The 21,335-nt window shown below is 42.7% G+C and overlaps 1 protein-coding gene across 1 annotated transcript in view; it reads right to left on the bottom strand.

Moving 5' to 3' along the window:
• The window catches only part of NRG1 (neuregulin 1), a 296,898-nt gene that overhangs the window by 131,269 nt on the left and 144,294 nt on the right, over positions 1-21,335 (bottom strand). Inside the window, exons 2-3 of the mRNA XM_010567061.1 lie at positions 19,749-19,926; positions 13,272-13,396 (exon numbers count right to left, since the gene is read on the bottom strand). Of these exons, the coding sequence (XP_010565363.1) occupies positions 13,272-13,396; positions 19,749-19,903 (280 nt within the window). The 5' untranslated portion in view covers positions 19,904-19,926. The remainder of the gene's footprint in view (positions 1-13,271; positions 13,397-19,748; positions 19,927-21,335) is intronic.

Consider the following 21,335-nt stretch of genomic DNA (forward strand, 5'->3'; position numbering starts at 1 on the left):
TGAAACTGACATGTCCCACTGAAATTCAGAAAATAAAAGCCCTAAGCAACTTTAGAATAAGTATGTGCACTCAATTCCCTCAACGGTCTGTAGTGTGAGTAGACATTCACATCTGTTAGCAATAAACATTGGCTCCCTCCTGCTTTGTAGTACCTTTCCAACCCAGCACAGGCAGCAGTATCCAATACTGCTCTCCTCCATTGCTTTAGTGACTTGAATAGTACTAATCCCGATTTACCTCAATGGAACTGAGAGCAGAACAGAAAGAAATGTCTGTTTTAAATTGCTCCAGGAATTATTCCTGCCACCCTTCTGCTATACATCAGAGGAAAAAGATGGCCAAAAACATTAACTCTTCTCACCTTGCTAGCTGAAAGCTTTTCAGTCTTTTAAAATAACCTATCAGATTTCTAAAATTCCTTCACCACACACTTAAAACATTAATCAGTTTAAGAGCTGAGAAGAAAATCTACAAGAATAAGTCTTTTTTATCTCATATAAATTATGAAAAAATGTTCAGAATACTGTGTCCAAAGATTTGGCTTTGACCATTCCCTCTTGTGCTGCTACAGTAGCTATTAGATGTGAGTTAAGGGCATCTATGTATAGTTTGCTATAGAGCATACACAGTATTTTACAGTAACACTGGAACTGTTGGGGGGATTGGACCACTGGTCTATCTCACCTGCCATCCCATTCCTGGCAGCCAGCAATACTTACTGCTTTAGGAAAAGGTCAATACCTTACCTCCCACAACCCTGCTGACTTTGATTTTGTGAAGCGTACTTCAAGACTGCTCAAAACCAGGCTGGCTAGATGGCGGATCTCGGTCTAGTAAAGAGCTGGAAGGCTTTACCTGATGGTTCTCAAAGATGAAAGCACACAGGATTATGGCTGTAAAGTGTGCTTCCCAGGGAAGCATCACTACAGAGGAAGAAAAGAGTCAGTTTCCTCACTGGTAACCTCCCAGCTCCCAGTGTGCTCCCAAGATGAGGAGAGAGACAACCTCTCTTCCACAGGAAGGAACCTCTGTCCCTGCTGAGGGAAGACACATAAAAAGATGTCCTCACCTTCCTCATCCTCTTCCCAAGGACAGCTGAGCACAACAGAAAGAGCCCGAGAAGCTCTAACATGCACCAGCTGGCACAGGGATCAAGGGAAATGTGCTGCAGCTGGGAATGGCTGGACCCAAGGATGTTCCAGCTACCCTAGGGCCAGGGGCTGTGGAGGCAGAGGAGACCATGTTTGAAGCCATGCATTGCCTGGAGAGGGCAGGGCAGGGAATTCCAGGTAGGAAACACTGGAGCAGTTTCCTCCTCCTTTGCCCTGCCCAAACATGTGCTTTGACCTTCCTGAAGGAAGGTGTTTAGCCCTCAATCCACAAAGGACATGGCTCTGAGAGTTATAATTTGTATAACAAATAATAACTGCATCTGTAGTGCAGGAATCCTGCCCAGTCACTCCCGATCCCTTACGGTAGATTTAGATAGAAGCACATTTTTTACTGAGCTAGGGAGCGATAACTGTATCCAAGGGTCTTGCCAGCAACAATTTAAACAACGTGTATATACTTACAGGAGGAAGTGTTTGTTCCTTCTGTTGAAGCTTGTATCCTAAGCATGGGTTCTGCAACACACAGAAGTAACAAAGTTGTAAGAATACAGCCACAGCTACATTGTTCTACTTGAGGAGCCTGAACATCTTCCCCCAGTACCGCTTTTTTATTTTTTTTTTCTTTTCAGTAATCAGAAACCTGCCAAAGAAGTGAAAAAAAATGAGATAGCTCGAGAAAGGAATAACTTCAAAGTTGGTACAGCATGTCCTAGGCACGCTGTGAATAATCAATTACAGCAAAAATGCTCCATAGTGCTGGGAGGAAAGGTCAGGAGAAAACTGGCATAAAAGAAAGCAAAGTTTTCAGCTGTTTGTGACAGCATCAGAGGAAAGTGGAAAGCAGTGGGTCTTGAAGCGGCACATGCTGACCCAGGAAACACTAGCTTCTTATCTTCTTCTCACATAACTCCAAATGGACAGTCAGGCCTCCAGGTTTATCACAACTATGGCTAAGGACCTCTGTGGCTTCAAAGAGAGCAGGGTGCATGAGTGTCACCACCTTTGCAGAGAGCTGTAGCTGGAAGGGAGAGCAGGACATGTTCCAGACCAAAATGGGACATAACACAAGCCCCAAAGTGGTAACAAAGAAAGGAAAAAGAAGAAGCATTCTCAAGATGGCAAATAATCTTGTAGGACAGATGAAAGAAACAGACCTCAACACAAATCACACAAAGGAAGCACTCAGAAAAGTTAATGGAAGAAGCAAGCTAGCCTGAAGCTAGGGCTGAACCTCCTGAGCTGTAGGAACCTGAACCGAATGCAGCAAACCAGAGCCATGTGTTTGGGTGGCTGCATGGGGTTTCACCAGCTTAGAGTCCAGCAAAACATATGGTGACATGCATGAGTAAAGAATTCAAGAGTGTGCTTGAGGACTACTATCAGCTGGAAGGAAGAGTTTGCAGAGAGAGCACTTCACCTAAGGTGGCAATGTGACGTGCCACCATGGAGAGGGATGAAGGAAGTCAGGGTAGCTAGCAATCAGCCTGTGCAGGTCAGGCATACTGCATGCTCTGTAGCAAAGTATTTAACAACATGCCACGTCAGGCAGAAAACATGAATCTGTCACCTAATAGAGTCAGTTTTTAGGCAGAGTAAAACCACACTTAAAAGCTAAGACCACTTTGTTAAGTCCTCCTATCACCAAAACGTAGCTATAGCATTAATTCAAGAGACCTAGCTCCTGGTGATTTAAACACCAGCATCTTACAATAGCCTACCTCCAATTAAAGCAGCAACACACTAATAACTTACTTGCATTTGCAAGGACTTGAAAAAATCTGCAGTGCCCAAAACCCCAGACACTTTGTCAGCAGGAGACTCCTGTAGTGGCAGAGAAAGCTGACATGGTCTGGACCCAGGGCTGGGTGAGAACAGTGGGGAAAAATGGCACTTGGCTGGGTTTGGGCCTGAGCAGGTCTCTGCTATAGCCACACAGCAAAGACCTACTCAGAGCTCCATGAGAAGACCTCAACAAACAGCCACTGAATGTGTTGCTTTCTGCTCTCCTTCAGGACAACAGCGTGATGTGCCGCTTGGCATGAAATCTGCCAGTCCAGCAACTCATCAGGAATGCAGCCAGCCTTTTGAACATCCCAGCCACCTCCTCTCCAGTGGCACAATAGCAGTAAAGAGGAAAACAGTACTGTAACAGCAGGCACTGGAAGGGACATAAGCAGGGAAAGAGACCACTCAAGAACAAGTAATTTAGTTCATGGGAAAGAAGGGAGAGAAATGCAGGGATTGCATTCTTGCTGCACAAGGGAGGAGGGAAGGCAAGCCCAGTGGAGTCAGTGACCAGCGTGTCACCTCCTTTGAACAAAAATGGTTCCAATGGTTACAGGACACTTTCTATTAGCTATGTGGTCTCATACATATCCAGTGAAGTACCAGTGACAGGCCCCACTGAGAACATGAAAGAATGTGGGCACATCCAATGGGTCTTCTGTCAGGCAGCAGTGCCAAGATTTCAGAAGTAGGTCACCACACACGCAGATGCATCAAAGGAAAGGCTGCAGGCATGCTAAATGCAAAATCTGGCAATCCCACTGTTTTCCTTGATCTAGCCTACAAACACTGTCATCTCATACTAAAACCTGTCTCTGCCAGACGTAGCTTTCTCAAAAAAGCTAGCAGGACTCCAGCCTCTTTGCCAAGCAGGATATGTGCATCTTGTAAATCCTTGGGATGCTCGGCTTACACATGCCTATCCACAGCTCCCTCAGCCAAACTCAGCGGTAGAGACAACTGCTTGTATTGTGGCCATATATAAAGTAACTCTAACAGTTAAAATAATGAAAGTGACTTCTCACTGGGGTCAGTTCCAGGAGTAACTCTGGAGGCATGCAATCCGTAACTGCAGGCAGGATGCTGAAAGCAAAATTCCACCAGCCTAAAAGGAAACCATCTGGAGAGGGCTCCTAGTATGCCAAGGCAGCTTCAAAAGTGGTTAAACTATTGACAGTGAGTTACCTGTCTACATACACAGACCCTGCAGAGTTGTCAGGAATTGTATGTAGACCCCTGAGGAACAGAGCAGTCTAGCCAACAGACTTTCTGGAGGAAACATCAATATACCTACACAATCTGCAAATTCACATGCAGCTACTAGGATTTACAGGAACAGGAGCAACAAATGCTTTTTTGAAACAGAGTTCCTAACAACCCAAATACTTTTTCACTTGGTCTGCTGCAGGCTGACAACTGCAGGCCCAGTTAGCATCCTCAATGCAGCTCCAGGATATCAAAAAGTATGCTTAACCTTTCTTCATTCATTTCTCAGTCCCTGAAGTAGCTCCAGTATTCAAGGTGATATGCAGATACTGAGGTACTGGATGTAGGCGAATTGTTCTCTGCTAAGAGGGAGAGTTTCAGAGCTGCAGAAGCAGTTTCAAGAAGAAATAAAGAGAAAGAGATAGAAAGACTCTATTAATTCAACTTACGTGAAGAAGTTTTTGTCCCTTCTGTTGATACTGGTATCTTGCTGGTGCTCTCTGGAAAACACAAGAGGCAACAAGAAGTTATAATGTGGAGTCAGACGATCCTCTAACGGCATTCAGGTCCAAGAATGGACAAGGTAAAGGGGAAAAAGGTGCTCAAAGAATCAAGCTTAAATTCTGCTTCAGTGGGCAGAGGCTGCAATCAGACACCAACTTGCAAATGTTTCCTTTTGGGAAAAAATAAAAAATGATGCTGTCTACCAGTAGATCTGAAGAAAAAAGCCTGTTTCTTCTGAAAGAAGCCAGTTGTTCAATCTCTCATTCTCCTCTGGGAAACACTGATCAGTGGCAAGAGGAGAAATCATGCAGATGGCTCTGCTTCTGGAAGATGTCAGTGTTAACATTCACTCCTTATGCTTCTAGGCAGTTAAATTTTGCAAAGATGTGTTCCTGTTCATATCACTTGAATTGCTGGTAAGTACATCCAATAATGTCACTTGCCACTTCAGGGGAATCTTCTAAGTTACACATGCAAACCCAGTCCCTCATGGGATGACTGCTGGGGGTTCTGTGATGGAAATCAAACAGTTGCTTTGCTGAAGAGATGAGAAAAGTTGCTCTTCCATACTGGTCCTACAGAGATATGCTATTGCTAGTGGCATACTGCCATGGACTCCTTGCACCCTCTTGTTGCACTGGTTGATGGCTATGGGGGATGCTGCTGCTGTGCTTAGATCCCTGCTAATGCCTTGCAGAACAGAGATGGGAGAAAGCAGAAAGTAGAAAGCCTTTGTTTAGGCTTCACAGACTTGTACTCATTCCAATGACACCATCCATCTGTCTGTGCGCTGCTGACCCTGCAAGCCACAACTGTGTGCAATCTCCTAGGTGTGGACAAAGCACCCTTCAGTTGTAAGCATCAACAATCTTGGTCTTCTCCAAGTTCTCAGAACAGTTTTCAGCCTCATAGTGGTGCAGTTCAATACAGTTGCACAAGTTTCAACTCCACAGCTGGAGAATGGCCACAAATCCCAGGGAAGAAGTCCTGCCCTGTATCCTCAAGGCACACCAAGAATCCTCTGGTAGGCCAAACAAAAAGAATTTAGAAAAAGCCTCATAAGAGATTTAGGAAAAGGTGACAAGAATGTTTTTACTCTGTTCTGTGATTCTGGATCAGGTGACCCTCTGCTCACTGTCTTCAGAGTCCACAGAAACTTGACCAGAGACAAAACTCAGTCCAACTGTCTTCCCTTCAACACCCCTCTCATTAAACCTCAATGTTGAGGCTGTTTTTTAATTTCTTACTGGCTAGCTCTTCTTTCATATTTTTTCCATTTTGGTCCAGTTTTCTTTGGCAAATATCTTGTTTGCCTGGGCAATATGTCCCAGTTTTCATCTCACTAGTGTGAGAAAACATGTTATACAGAATTTCCCTGATAGCCAGTGATGTGTGGCATGGAAATGATTATTATAAGTAAAATTTTTAAGGTCAAAACCTGTGCACTAGGTCTTGGAACACAGCGACCTGTAGTCAGGCAGCTTTCAGGACCATTTTTGGGGTATGGAGGCAGTTTGCTGTTTTGCAGCTGGGCTGTCTGAGCAATTAACCTTCTTAGTCACAAAAGGAGACAGAACAGGTCTGAGAGCTGCGTAGCTCAGCATCTGGCACAACTGGAGCAAATTCTTCTTTCTCCGTTAAAGAAACCATGTTCCATCTAGTGCCCATGCTGAGCTTGATGGAACATTTCTTACTGTCACCTCCCCAGCCCAGCTGTGTTGGTACAAACACCAAGGGCAAGCTTCCCTGCCGGTGGAAAATACAGCCAGAGCCTCCCACACCTGTAACTTTCTAAGAAACATCTGGAAAATATGTAGCAAAGTCACAAATTACCAAGCCCCGCTACTAACATTTGTGTTAGCAGCCTTAACAGCGGATGCTAACGTTTGGAAGATGCAAAATTTGTGTGTGTTGCTTACTGAGGACAGTACACCACATCACCAAGAGAGGCATTTTACTCCACTCGAGAAAGCCAGCACAGATCCACATGACAAGCCATCTGAATACAAGAAGCAGAGAGAAAAGAAGCTGCTTGTAGGGGGCCATCAATACTTGCCCGAGGTGGAAGAACTCAAAGCATTTTTCAGTCATGATACTTGCAGTTGCTGCTGCAGTGTGCTAAGGTATTGCCATGGTTTCACCCCAGCCAGCAACTAAGCACCACGCAGTTGCTCGCTCACTTCCCCCCCACCCAGTGGGATGGGGGAGAGAATCGGGGAAAAAAGTAAAACTCGTGGGTTGAGATAAGACAGAAAAGAAGAAAATAAATATGATAATAATAACAATAATAAAATGACATTAATAATAATAAAAGAATTGAATACAGAAAATAAGTGATGTACAATGTAGTTGCTCACCACTTGCCAACAAATGCCCAGTTAGTTTCCAAGCAGCAATCTGCCCCTGCCCTGGCCACCCCCCTCCTCCCCCCCCCCAGTTTATATGCTAGACATGATGTCAATGGTATGGAATACCCCTTTGGCCACTTTGGGTCAGCTGTCCTGGCTGTGTCCCCTCCCAACTTCTTGAGCCCCTCCAGCCTTCTTGCTGGCTGGGCATGAGAAGCTGAAAAATCCTTGACAGTATAAACACTACTTAGCAACAACTGAAAACACTAGTGTGTTGTCAACATTATTCTCCCACTGAACCCAAAACATAACACTATACCAGCTACTAGGAAGAAAATTAAGTCTATCCCAGCTGAAACTAGGACAGGTATGGAGATGGCAGCCCACAGCCCTGTCTTTATCATCAAGTTTAAGTCCCCACAAGGAACAGCTACCTCAGGTGCTCATCCAGTTCTGTCCCCTGGTGCTTCTAGGAGCATTTATTTTTGGTGAAGTGCTGTTTCCTGAAACTGAATATGTTTGTGCTGGGGCTTTCTCATGTAAAAATACTGACAGATGTACAAGAGATTCTTGTTTAGGCATGCTTTAAGGGACAGGTCCCTGCAGCCTCTCAGTCCCATTTTCTTAGTACTGTGGCCAGCTTCACCTCCTGCTGTCTCCTCTGGCAAGACAGTAAAAAGCCCCTTCAATCCCTACAGGACTTACAGCAACCCACCACCTTGCTGGGCTTGGTATCTTGATCCATCCTTCCAGGTAGGAAGCTTTGTTTGGCCTGCTGATAGGAGACAGCTCAGTGCCTGGGTGACAAGCTCTGCTGTAATGCCTCTGAGGAGGCAGGGAGTCCTCCTTCTCAGGAGACATCTTTTCTCCGGGGATAACCAAACATCTAACAGCCCTACAGCTGCTGTTGTGAAGAGCCCTCTGCATGACCTCACAGCCCTTTATTTCCCCCACTTCATTTGCCAAAGGCCTAATCCAAAAAGCCTGCTTGAGCAAACTGAGGGGATTTAGTTGATCTCATGGGTTTTGGTTCAGGCTATGAAGGTGGCTCTGAGGACCTTGACAGGGACAACAACCTGCGCTCTGAGGAGGATTCAAACACTACAAATATCACAGGCAGATAGAGCTGCAAACAAGCATTCTGTCATCCTGAGGTTTACTTTCTGGCAGTGACATAAGACTTAAGCCTTTTGGATTAGTTGTGCCATTCAGGTGACACATTCTGAATTATATGAAGAATGACACAAGCTAGCACACACCTTGAGAAAAGGGGAGTGTCTGAGACCTCTGTTACTTGGTCTACAGATGGCAGAGTAGGGGGTAGGTGTGTAGAAGTTAAGGCCATAGTCAGAGGCCTCAGAGGCATTCAGGCACATGTGGTCAAGGACACAGGGAGATCCAATGGATGAACTGGCTTGTTTCTTAAAACTGCTGTGCTTTTTATCTTTTTCCTGGTCCTCCAAGAAACTATTGCCCTGAATCAGATTTAAAGAGCACCGCCCTCAATTCAAATATGTCAAAAAGCAAGGAAAGGTTCAAAGCTACTCTTAGGGGAACTGCTATGCCAAACTGAGTGATGGCGACATTTCTTTCTATGTGGAGGCCTAAATCAGTGACTTTGTCCAGGCATGCTGATTTGCACCAGCTGAGAATCTGACCCATTACACCAGCCAGTTAAAAGCAAACTATGGCCCCAGGTCACCTGTAACTATGCTGGAGAGAGAAAAGATACACTGATCTGCTTTAATCAAGTCTCAGAGAGATTAATCTATGAGTAGGACAGACTTTTCTTGCATTTGAAGTATTTCATAGTTGGCCACCTGCTCTACGGGTACTAGATGCAAGATGTTGTTTTTATTTACTCATTTCTCTGCCATCTTCTTGAAGAGAAGCTACTGGCTACCTTCAGAAGAGGAAGAACAAAGTCAAGTTTAATGAATGATGAATATCAGATCCTTATTGACTACTGCACAACTCGGAGCTGTTAGTACTACAGCAAGTCCTATGGATGCAAACCCAGAAGTTTGCACAGGCCACTGACTGTGTAGCTAATGAATTTACCAAGGCTTACCTCTGTCTACAGTTGAGTTACATGAACAGATCGCCTGAGCACTTCTTGTTCCCTTCAATTCAGGCAAAGTTGTCCCAGCCTCCCCCACTGATGACTCAAACTACATCAACTCACTTTGCACAGATGTGCAGGATGAGCGCTCACACAATACCCTGCACACAATGTAGCAGTAATCCAGCACTGTAGACTTCTAACTTCTGAAACATCTCTGCAGGAATCCACCCTTTTGCACCCTGAGTAATGTTGGGCACAGCAAACATCTTTAGAGAGGCAAAAGTTTTAGATCAACAGCTTTTAATGGAAAAGATTGACACCACATTCAGCTGCGGCTGTGGTGTGCTCAACGCTTTAGAAAACAAGGTCACTTACCTAGTTGTCTAAATAAAGGGTTTTGTGAGCAAGTTTTCAAACACGAAATTGAAAGCTTTGGCTGTGGTATGAAGTATTCTCTCAGTGTTATTTCTAAGCATAGTAAGGTGTTATGTTGATAAGAAAGTCCATGAAAAAATTCACTGCAAGAATTTTGCCTGGCTAAAGTGAAAAATTAGGATGCAAAAAAGCAGTTATTATTGCATTACCAAACCTGTGCACTATTTATACAAATCCAGGAGAACTTCATGCCTCTATTCTGACCTCAATTACAATCTTTCTTAGAGGAACATACATGAATAGGAGTGAATGAAAATAAGAAGGCAGTTCATATCCTGTGCGCAAGTTATACTCATTATAAATTTAAAAGAGAACAGAATAGCTCCCACTGCTTGCTATTATGACTGGAAAAAAATAGTCTTTGTCCACTTATTTTTATATTTGCTGCATTTTTAATCCATACATATGGCTCTATAGACACGGCTTTATGTTTCTTTCAGTAGAAATGAGAAAAAATTTAAAAGTCTATGTAGGTTAATACAGTTTGTGTGTTGTGTGTGTGTGTTCATGTGTAGCAAAAACTTGCACAAGAGCAAATTTGGCAGTTTTAATTAACAGCAATGTTAATAATAACAGCGACAGCAACAAGGACAGGAGTTACTATTGCATTGGCTATTACTGTTTAAGACAGAAAAAATTACCATTTCTGGGAATGTTATCAGGGAAAAATATAGCTCTTTGCTCACTGAAAACAACGAAGAAATTTTTACAATTGTTTTATTGAGAAATACTCATTTCTCTATTCTTTGGAGAAGGGAATTGAAATTAGCAGTTTTCAGAAATGTGACCTTAGTGGTAAAGGTGTGGCTATTCCCATTCTTGGGCAAAAAACCCAACACATTTGCCTTGTTCTTGTGGTTTTTTCCTAATGCCTGTTGCTAGTTGAAGTTAGAGACAAGGCATCATGCTAGATAGACCTTTGGTCTAGCCCTAGAGTTCTCTTTTGTGGCATAGACCAGCAAAGAAAATTTCAACTAAAATAGTTAAAGTTTGACAAAATTCTGAGAAATTAAACCCAAGATTTTTATACTGAAAAGCACTAATCTTTTAGTGGAAAGAAAAATAACCCCATACCCAGAAATGCCATCACCTTATCTACCCTCGGTCTTAAAGCACCCAGCATAAAGGGAAAGGATGATCTAGTTTGCAGATAGCAGAGTACACTTAATAAACACGACCACATGAGGTCATTAAATTAAAGGTCATAATTAAAATTATGGTTCTTAGAGCAGAGCAGGTCAGTACAACCATAAGAAAGTCAGGCTTTCTGATGTATCTTTCTTTACCCCACTGTTGCCCTATCTGCTGGAGGTGGAAGGAAGCAACCTCTCTGCCTACCCTGAGAGGCTCAGCCCTCTCAAATGTCTGCATATTAGTTTTCTACAGGAGCTCCTGGGCTGCACTGGACCCCAAGGTCTTCTCCAAAAGCCCACTGACAGGAAATAACAAATATGAGCTAAATATGCTGTTTGGTTTTGGTTTGGTTTTTTTTTTTAACCTTTCTCTTTCTTATGAATAGTGCAGGACCTCACAGATGTATAGGACCTGAGTAATGACTGCCCTTCAGGGCTCATTACCGAGTCTGGATCCCAAATCTGTCATTAAGCTCACAAGGGGAAGAGGTCAGGGAATGCAGGGGAAGGAGGGGTGAGGAGGTCACCTGTGCAGGGGGTCTATCCCTGTTTGCAAAGCAGATGTTACCCTCTGAGGCCTTAGGGATCCATTCCTCTTCAGTCACCAGATGTTGCCCATGCTGTTCCTCAAATCCAGGTGGAAAATTCCATCATTAGGAGGAAAATTAGGAACAATTTTACTGGTCATTTGTAAGCAACAATAAGCAGAGGGGGCTCAGATGTATGTGTGGCGACCAAATACGCACGATTGATTTACTCAACCAATGAATGCTGCCATGCCTGATTCTAGATTATCAAATATCACCAAGATGTTCCAGTTCAGATATCACTGAGTTTCCAGTTCAGATCTTTACAGACAAGAGCCAGCTGCCAGGTTTAGACTGGATCCAAGTTTGCCCTGCATTCAAGTGAGTTTGCATGCACAGCTGTGTTTTAAACAACGTACATTTCACAATAAGATTAGACAGATTCTAACTTATCAGTTATAAATGTACATAACAGGGCTTGCTTGCAAATGTTTTCATTCAAAACCAAACTCCTGTCTCCCTGCAGCAGGAGTGTTTTGCTGTCATTCAGCACAGCCTCCAAAAAATCCATGTCATGAAGCATAGGAATGAGGTCCCACATGCACTCCCCAGCCACGACACCATTCCTTGTCTGAGAAAGTAATAGAGGATGGCCAAGCATTTTTTCTGCATTTATCTGTATCATAGCCTAGGCACAGTGCCTACAGCTGAGTTTTGGAAACTCCAGTATCTTGGAAGCAGTATAGGAGCTTTCCATGTAAGCAGCTAATGAGCAACCAAAATCAGTATTCATGGAACCCAAGAACATTTACAAAGCTACACAGAAACACCTACCCATTTTTCCTCCTAATAATATTCTGGTAAATAACACTTGATCTTTTATATCAGTCTCCTGTCAGCTGATCATAATTATAATACCATACAGCCAGTATGAAATCTTAGCACTTGAGATTCTTTAGTTGATGAAATAAAATAGCAAATACACAAAGTGAATACAGTCGAGCAATCACTGTGTGCTCACAAAACAGCAGATAGCCAAAGACAAATCCCACTGGCAAAGGTTTACATTCATTTTTCTTTTTATTTAAATGCCTTTCTCCTGTTTCAGAGCACAATGTGGAACAGAAAAGCATCCCTGGTAAATTGCCATTACAACAACATCTTTAAACCTATCTCAGATACGCGTAGAACTTCTGCTTTGTTTGCTAATGAGGGCATGTTTGTTTGATACTTCACAATTGGCTGGACACTGGAGTTTGAATTATTGGAGCTGAATTAGTCAATGTCGCACTTAAGAAACAAGATTTCAACTGAACTGCAGCCTCCAATGCTTTTGCAAGGAGAAATAGTACTGCTAAAACATTTGTGTACAATGGCAACACTCACAAAATTCTGTCAGAAGCAATTGGAACTTCCTGTAAATGAAATGGAAAGGAGCCCTGCAAAAACGGCAATCTATAGTAATTTTAAATCATTTGGGTAAGTCTGAATGCCATCTGCCTCATGAGAAGCTCCGCTCCTCAAGCAATAAGTTCAAACCACATTACCTGAATTAAAGCTTGTGAATTACATTCATGCCTTTGAATAAAACGCCTTCAAATACATTCATGCCTTTGTCATTATTATTTTAGAAACCAAGAGAAAAACCTTCCAACATCTGTGAAAGTAAAAATGATGGCAACCAGAGCCATACAAATATTACTTAAAGACAAAGAGAGAAGTGTTAGTTTAGAAGTTCAGACTAGGACATGTTTTAAGTTAAATGAAAGCTTCCCCACAGGTCTATAGTGCCTCCGCTACTCACGTGTACCATGGGAATTAGAAAAATATTCCCTTCCCTTCATCCTCTTCTTATCTTGTCTATTTGGACTGTGTCATAGACTTAGTGTTGGAAAGTGTCTCACAGAAAATGCTGATCTCTCCTGAGATCCATAGGAGGCATCCCATTTGTCTGGGTAAGGAAAACTGAACATCTCAACTACATAGCAGACAAGTCAAGCCTGATTAATTTTCTTAGTACACCTAATTGATTTCAATGTTTCCACTTCCACTTCACTTGTAAAGCTTTCCCCTCCTCCAAACCGTTTTGTCAGGGTGGCAGCTTTAATACATGGTCTTTCTGAACATGATAGTAAAATAAAGAGTGAAGCCTTACCATTGGTGTCCGTGATGATAACACTGGCTTTAGTACTGTCATTCCCTAGTTTGCTGCTCACTCTGCATGCGTATTCCCCAGCGTCAGCCAACGTGGCTCTGTAAATGTGAAGCTCAGAGTATTTCCTGTGAAATCAGAAAAAACATATAAACATCCTGTACTGGAGTAACAGTCACTACATCAACTAATGCACTCTTTTTTTTTTTCCTCTCAACAAAGAGTCTTGTCTTCCGTTCTTACTGACAGATTAACACTATCCAGGTTTGAATGAAAGGAGGAGAATAAAAAAATATCTCTTACAGGCTGCTGGAAAATAGGCACATTAATGAACTCAGATGAAGATACTTGTTTATGCTTTTCTGCTGGAGAGGAGTCTTTGTTCTTAAAGTAAACCTGAAAAACAACCTTCCTCTCTCAGCTGAATTGTTGGCTATCCAGACGCCACAGAGATGGGTGTAATACTAAAATAGATTACCCTTTCCTACAGGTTCATATTGCCAGTAGCAGAGTTCTGGGTAAGTACTGTAGTTTCCAACATCTGACTAAATAATCATGAGATTAGAATGCACCACTCTCTTTAACAACCTCTGAAACCCCGAGAGTAAATCATTCTCCAGCGCTAACAAAAAATTATGAGCAGGAGCACAATTTGCATGAAGCTACATTTTGTTCCTGGCTCAGAGACGTAATTTAATCAGTCTCCAAGGTTTTAAGATTAGATTTTAAAATGCAGAACTCCTGCCTACCCATTAATTTGGTAGGAACATGTTCTGGTGTCATTCAAGGGGTCCCCAACTCATGTGATGGCAATAATCCCATTACCTAGACTGTGAAGAATGACTAGCTTGGGGAAAATACACACATTATTGCTGTTCCCAGTTTCTGTTTAAAAGAAGTGCTTTGGGGAAGTTTTTGCCTGTAGCAAAGCCTGCTCATTTATCTACAGAACAGTCACCTAGCATTGGCTTCCTAAGTTGGCCTACCCCAACATGAAGGACTGATCCCCAGGGAGCACAGGTTCTTCACTCTAAAACCTCGTATTCACCGGAATGTCTAGTGATGAGTGGTGAGCCAAGCTATGTTTGGGGAGTTGCTTTGCTTCAGCACAGCCATGTCTCCTAACTCTCCATGCAGAAATCACAATTGATTACCCCTTCTGGGAACCATTGAGCAGGGCTGAGTTCAGACCAGAAACAAGTCTGTTGTAGCAGGGGGGCTTCTGGAACAACCAAAATATTCAAAGCCACTTTCCAACCCATCCTTGTGAGCCATCCCTCCCTTCAGCACAGTAAACTATCCCATCTGCTATCAAACACCTGCTTATCAGCAGCTCAGCATTCTCTGCCTCTACACAAAGGTCCTACTGCTGAGGAGTCAGCGCTGTGGCCCTCACGGGATGACAGCAGTGTGCCAGGTGGACCCTAGCTCTGCTAGAAACTCACATTACAAGACTTTCCCCTCATGTCATGAAAGAGAGCTGCTTTCCTGAGGCCACTAGGCTTGCAAGAAGTAGAAGCAGCCAAGCTAGGATTAACAAGTTGCTCAGGTTTACTCAAACGGTAAACAACTAAATAGCTGACTATTTGGGCTCCCTTCTCAGGCAACGTTAGGACCCCAGTTCCCAATGCTGAATTAATTATCTGGGCTGCATTTCATATGGCATACAAGAACACACTCTAGTTGGTGGCCACCATGAATGTATCAGAAAAATGTGGTTGAGACACTGACAGAAGTGTCAAGAAGGTGAAAGCTACTGTCTCTTTGCATGGGAATTTTGCACCTAACAGCTATGACTCAGTAAAAATGGCCTACTCTAATCTTTCTGCCAGCCATCTACACAACTGGTTTTGCAGCAGCCTGTTGAAAGCCTGTCCAGGAACACCTGGAAGTACTCTACACCACCTAACAGCTTGCATGGGCATGTGATATTTCCTATATTGCACAGGTCATCTTTCAGCCATGCTTGCAGACATTTGTCTAGAGGGAGAGCAGGCTGTAGCCTCAGCATGCTTCAAAAGGAAATGTAAACAGGCTCATTCTTTTGAGGAACTCACTTTAACCCAGTGATAAGCAAGAAGCACAGCTGCAGCTATATCACTTTTATTTGGGCACCCATTGTATGTCTGCTGCAGTCTCTTTTCCTCTCTGTATGATATTAAGTAATATTGATGCAAACTACTTTTGTGGCACTCTTGGTCTTTAGAAGAAGCTCTTTGCCCTGCACATTTATTTTTATTCTCTTTGTTTTACTTGATACATAGGGGAAAACGTGAGGAATTGTGTCTTCCTTTTATGATTTTAAGATTATGTTAAAATAGGTGAAGCAACCATATTTCTTACAAATCTACTTCTAACATGCCAGATTTACTCTTGTTTTTAGAAAAACTCTGTAAGGAGTTTTCTCTCTGAGAGCAGGAGAAATAATATGAATATTTATAGCCTTAAGAATATTATCAAGACATATCAGGACAGAATTCAAAACAGTCAGAGCAGAAGATGACTCATTAATGTCTGTAAATGAAGCAGCTCCCTAGCAATACAGTACTCCAACAGTATTCACTTAAAGCCTCTGATAAGGGATTTTGTATTCAGATGTCTGTCCTTTTCTCAATCTATACCATGGTACACCAAAAAATGCCCCTCCCTATAAGATTTGCTTCTGTTATAATCTTTAGCTCATTGCCACTATGACACTGCTGAGCTTGTATTCATACACGAAAGGGAAAGAAATACATCTGCAGAATGCAGTCCCAGCCCACCTTATCTGACTGCTTGAATTCATTTTGCTTCCAGTCTCCATCTGTCATCCAGAATTGCCTGTCTGTGGGCAAATATCCAGGCTAAGCTTGGATGAAGCCCAAGGCACAGGGCACTTGCACACGAAGTTTTCTCATGCACTATTACATCCAAAGCCATCAGCTAGGTGAAGTGGCAAACACCATCCCTCTGCCCCAAAAATGCAACCTCAATAAAGGAGTCTCTTCATGAAGAAAGCCTGACTCTGCACAGCACACTACCCAGAAGAAAAAAGTGCACACTTCACCTGGGTTTGAAATCAGGGAATGAAAATGAAATGTTACCAGTACAAGTGAACAGGCATGGGAAAGTTAGCTAGCAGGTAAAAAGCCCTTGTCTGGTGCCCATTTTTTCTATATCTCCACTGACACAAAGGAACAGCTTAGAGCTTGGACACACAAATCAGTCAATTGTGGCATCACGAATCATAAGCAATCATAACAGCAGCAGAAACTCACTGACTGCATGCTCTTACTCCATGACAAATTTGAGGTAAAAAGTGAATGCTTTAAATGCCTTTCATTAAAATTTAAACTCATTCAGTTTCTCTTGACTTTCCAGCATAATGAGAAGGGGCATAGTCATTTAGTGTGTTCACCTGCTGTACTGTCATGTCAATATATGTCAGGGCAACGCGCCCTCTGAATCAACCACCCTGAAATCATCCTAGTGAGCTTAGAGGAGTGATTCCCTTGAGTTCATTCTACATGCAAGGCAGTCTTCAGAAGGCGAAGCTTTGAGGAAGCCTGCATTGCCACAGAGTCTTCTAATCCCTTAAAAAACTAGGAAAACACAGTCAGCATGTGCCCCACCTCTGAAAATCCTTCGAACCAGTAGTATTCACCCTGGCCAAATGCACCCAATAAACACCAAATTGCATCTTTGCCGTGCCTACTCCAGGTGCCAAGCTAAGGTATTAGTTTCAATTTTTGAGCTAGACACTTCATTGTTCTGCCAGATATTTTTGAAATTTGTTAAAAAACCTAAAGCTAAATAGCCAGAACTCAGAAATATTTATTTTTCTCCCAACGATGAACAGGTTTTATTCTGCCATCACACCATGAGAAAGGTGATTTCTTGCAAAACATGGCATTAGCAAAAGTCACTTCTGGCCATTGGCCACTACCTAGAAACTTTGTAAGGTTTTCATAAATATGTAGAAAGTGTTATTCTCAAGTGTTTGGATTGAAGGAGTCAATAAGACTGTGGTACCCTGCATGCTAATGGTTTTTCAGAAACATAGCCTACTTTTTATGTAGCCATTTGACCTTTAAAACAGACAATCCCAGACAGACCAACAACTACTCTAGCCTTCCTAGTTGATGTTTCCCACACTTGGTAATAGTAAAAAATTCATACTAAAATGATTGTTATAACAATATAGCAGCATACAAACATGACAAACATTTACCAATGCACTGTCATGAAAAAAATACAGAAAGTAAGTGGGGAAAAAACTCCTTCATCACTGCTATTCCTTTCATTTGCCATCAGATCTTTATAGTATGGCCTTGTTTACTTTAATCTGCATGTCTTTTCAGGCATTCATTTGCACTGCATTTTCACCTGTTTTCCTTTAGCTTTAGAACACATGCCTCTCACAATTTTTATCAAAATAAAATCTATCTCCTTTTAAGCTCTTCACATCTACTCAGTCCTGGAAGCACATGTAAAAAGCAAAAAAAGAAATGGCAAAGCACTGATGTGCCCTCAAACTAAAATCTCAAAATAGAAAGGCAAGGAAAATCCTTCAGATGTCAGCAGACATCCCTTGTCTTCCCCCTTTTTGTACTCTACATTCAGTGACTTTCACATCTCTAACTGGAAGGGCTTCTCTGTTCCACACTGACATTTCTGTTTTAAAACAGAATATAGAAGAGAGAAATTTCAATGATGAGTGATACCCTCGTGGCTGGGGTAGCACACAGAAGTGTGAAATCCATGTCAAAGCCTGCATTCTGCCCGCTGATTGATGGTGGGGGAATAGGACTTCAGATTTCTGTTTTTCAGAAAAAGGCCTAATTTTATTTATTTTCATTATGTATCTTTTGGGGGATTTAAAACGTGTTTTGGCACATCAGCCTGAAAAATAGTCTCACACGTTCCACATGCATGCTGTAATCAATAGCTATTAGCTAGTTTCCCTTCTTCCAGCTCCTCAAAAGTTTTGTGGGGAAAAAAACCACAAACCAGAAAGAAGGGAGCTGGCAGAAGGCAGTTACTGATTCAATGCTGAACTGATACAGCCCAGCCCCAGAAGGTGAAATCCTGGCTCCAGTGAGTTTCGTCAATCAGCATCAGCCAAAATGTATGAAGAGAAAATACTGTTTGCCGGTCACAGGCAGCACTGTGCTGCTGGGGAAGCTGAGGGCCAGGCTCTGACCTGAACATTTTCTTTAGAGAATAGACTGAAAATACAACTCTGATGGAGACATATGGCCCTGCAAATGGGTCCAGACAATTTGCCAGGCTATCTGCCACCTGGAACAGCTCCATTTCACAAATGCTGGAAGGAGACATCAGAGGTTCCTTCTTGCTGTCTGTGCGACCATGGCATGAGGGCTGCAGTAATGCTGCTCTGCCCCCTCTTTGTTTCACTTTTGTGCCCCAGGCTGGGGTACAAGAAACTGCAAGGGAGGGCAGGACATCTGGTTTTCAACCTGAATAACTCTGGAAAGTCAAGCACCTGTTTGATTTTGGCTCCTGTTTTGCCTAATGAGTTGAGACCTGACAAAAAGTATGGGGGTACTTGACACCCTGGAAGGAAAGATCTCTTGCAGATACTCTTGCAGACACCCCAAATCCTCTGTGTCTCGTACAAAGGGCTGGCATGGCACAATGCAGCAGATAGCAGCCCTGCCTACTGAGAACAGAAGTGAGAGTTGAAGGGCTGTGTTCAAACAGATTTCCATAACTTCTTTGATGGATGAGCATCCACAATTGAAACTTTTTAACCTAAACAACAAGGTAGAGACCAAACAGCAAAAGCCTTCTCCTGTCTTGATGCAGAAAATGCATTGTGTACCTTCTTCTCCTTCCCTGCAGAAGCAACGCACCAGACCATCTTTTGGCACTGTTCATCAGTCACATGTAGGGGACACTTTCTCCCAGCCAGGAGGATGAGATTTGCAGGCTTTGCTACTCATCTGACAATTGCTAGACCCATGCCTTGTTCTGCATGTGTGGGAATGCCTCTAGTAAAGGACTACTGCAAGCGTGCATAAGGCATTCGAAGTTAATGCAGACAGCATTCAGCCCCTCTTAAGGACTAGACTGCTTGTAAAGCAAATCTCAAAAATATTTCCAAATATACTTTGCTTTGATGATTTTAAATGTTCTTGGATTTTAGACAATAAACATAAGGCACCTCAGTTCTTGTCAGTAGTTTTAAAATGGCCTGTCTCCAAGGTTGACTGGTTAAAACGATAGCCTTTGGCTATCAGAAAATAAATAGATATTGAAAAGGGAAAATTGTTTATGAAATATTTATACCATACTACCACTTCATCCATACGTTCAAGAAAAATAACGTCACTATCTGTTTCCTTAAATTTTCTTCTGCTGTAACTCACAGCTTTTAGCTTTGTGATACTGCAATTAACAACCTCAATGCTTGTGTTCTGGTGAACAGCCCTCCTCATCCCTCCCAGCCCCACTTGCGAGATATGTGTCTGTACTTACTTTTGTTTTTTGGGGATCTTGATATTTTCCGGTCTGTTTTTTTTTGTTATTTCCTTTCCATTCTTTAACCATTTGAATCTGAGCGCAGGGTATTCTGAAGTGGTTTCACATCTTAGCACTAGCTTCTGACCCACAGCAGCCTCTTGGTTTTTCATCTCCTTCAATTTGGGAGGCACCGCTAAAGAAATAAAAGAACGTGCTGGTGATTAGGCCGTCCTCAGAAGGGAAAACAGTACCAAGTCAAGTTGAGCTAGGCAAGCTACAGAGAGCAAAACCCCACCCAGACTAGCAATGCTTCTACAACAAAACCTGAAAAATAAGGATCATTTGTGTGTTACATGTATCATCCTTAAAGCATAAAGGCACATTTAATGACAGCCTAGTTTGACTTTTTGGAGTCCTCTTACAAGGGTCTTACAACCTGCAAGCCATATGCAGCCTTAGCAAGAACTAAAGTGCTGCTTCTGAATATGGTATGAAGCACTAACAACACTTAATTGATTGTGTGCACCTAGACACAAGATAGCACACTGCAGCAGGCAGCCTTGGTAGATAATACAGAAAGGGAAAGGGAGGGTGTCTTGCTGCTTTATTTTTTTCAACTGCTATGAGTCAGGGGCTATCCAAAGGCTGCAGGTGCAGCTGATGTGACAGGGAGCTAAAAGCATAAATATAAGCTTGACAGCTTCCCTAATCTGAGGGAAAGGCTTTTGCTCCAGCCAAACATTATAACCCACATTATACACCTACCTCAAACCTCAGCTTGGCCATATCCTTTCCCTGAGGCAAGAGACAACGGGCTTGGAAGCCCATCAAGAGAATCAATATCAATTAAGGGTATTTTGGACCCAGAAGGGGACACTGCATTGAAGAGGCTCAGCCAATGGCTCCCACACACTGAAGGGCTCCAGCTGATGCATCTCAATTTCTACCGTGTTGTAGCAATAGTGTTTCTTTTGTGGGTAAATCTCAAACCATTTAGGGCTTTCTAAGTTAAAGACCTCTAATATTACACAACCGGTAATGATCTTTGAGCACAGGCTTCACAAGAAGATGCAGTCCTTTTGTGAGACACTACCCTTCATTTGACCCTATGGGCTAGCTGTAAACCAGGCTCTACCATACTCCAGTATTGAGGTAAAACACCTAGTTTAACCTTACTTGCCCTGGGGCTTAAGATAACACCTCTACCACACAACTGGGGAGGGCTAATACAGGGAGCTGCAGCAGGTGATAGCTTGTGAGTCCTTCCCAGGTCAGCTGCGCCCCATTATTGGTCTGTACCTCTGGGGAGTCAGTATTCTTTAGCTGCAGTGTGGTTTGTTCCTTGAACAGATGTAATGGTGTCCAAGGAAACAAATGGCCAGCATGGCCAAATGATTCCCTGTAATGTGCAGATTAGGAGATTTCATCGGGACACCAACAGGTCTCCAATACAGTCCAGTACAACAAAATGTTTTGGCAAACTGGAACATGCTTGATTACGTTTTGATATCTGTTGCTTGTGGAGACTTACTGACATCAATCGCCCTTAATTATTATTCCAGTCAGACAAAAACCAAGCAGCACCATCTTGTTGATAATTAT

The sequence above is a fragment of the Haliaeetus leucocephalus genome, unplaced genomic scaffold (genome assembly GCF_000737465.1).
Source record: "Haliaeetus leucocephalus isolate CR32 unplaced genomic scaffold, Haliaeetus_leucocephalus-4.0 Scaffold225, whole genome shotgun sequence".
Lineage (NCBI taxonomy): Eukaryota > Metazoa > Chordata > Aves > Accipitriformes > Accipitridae > Haliaeetus > Haliaeetus leucocephalus.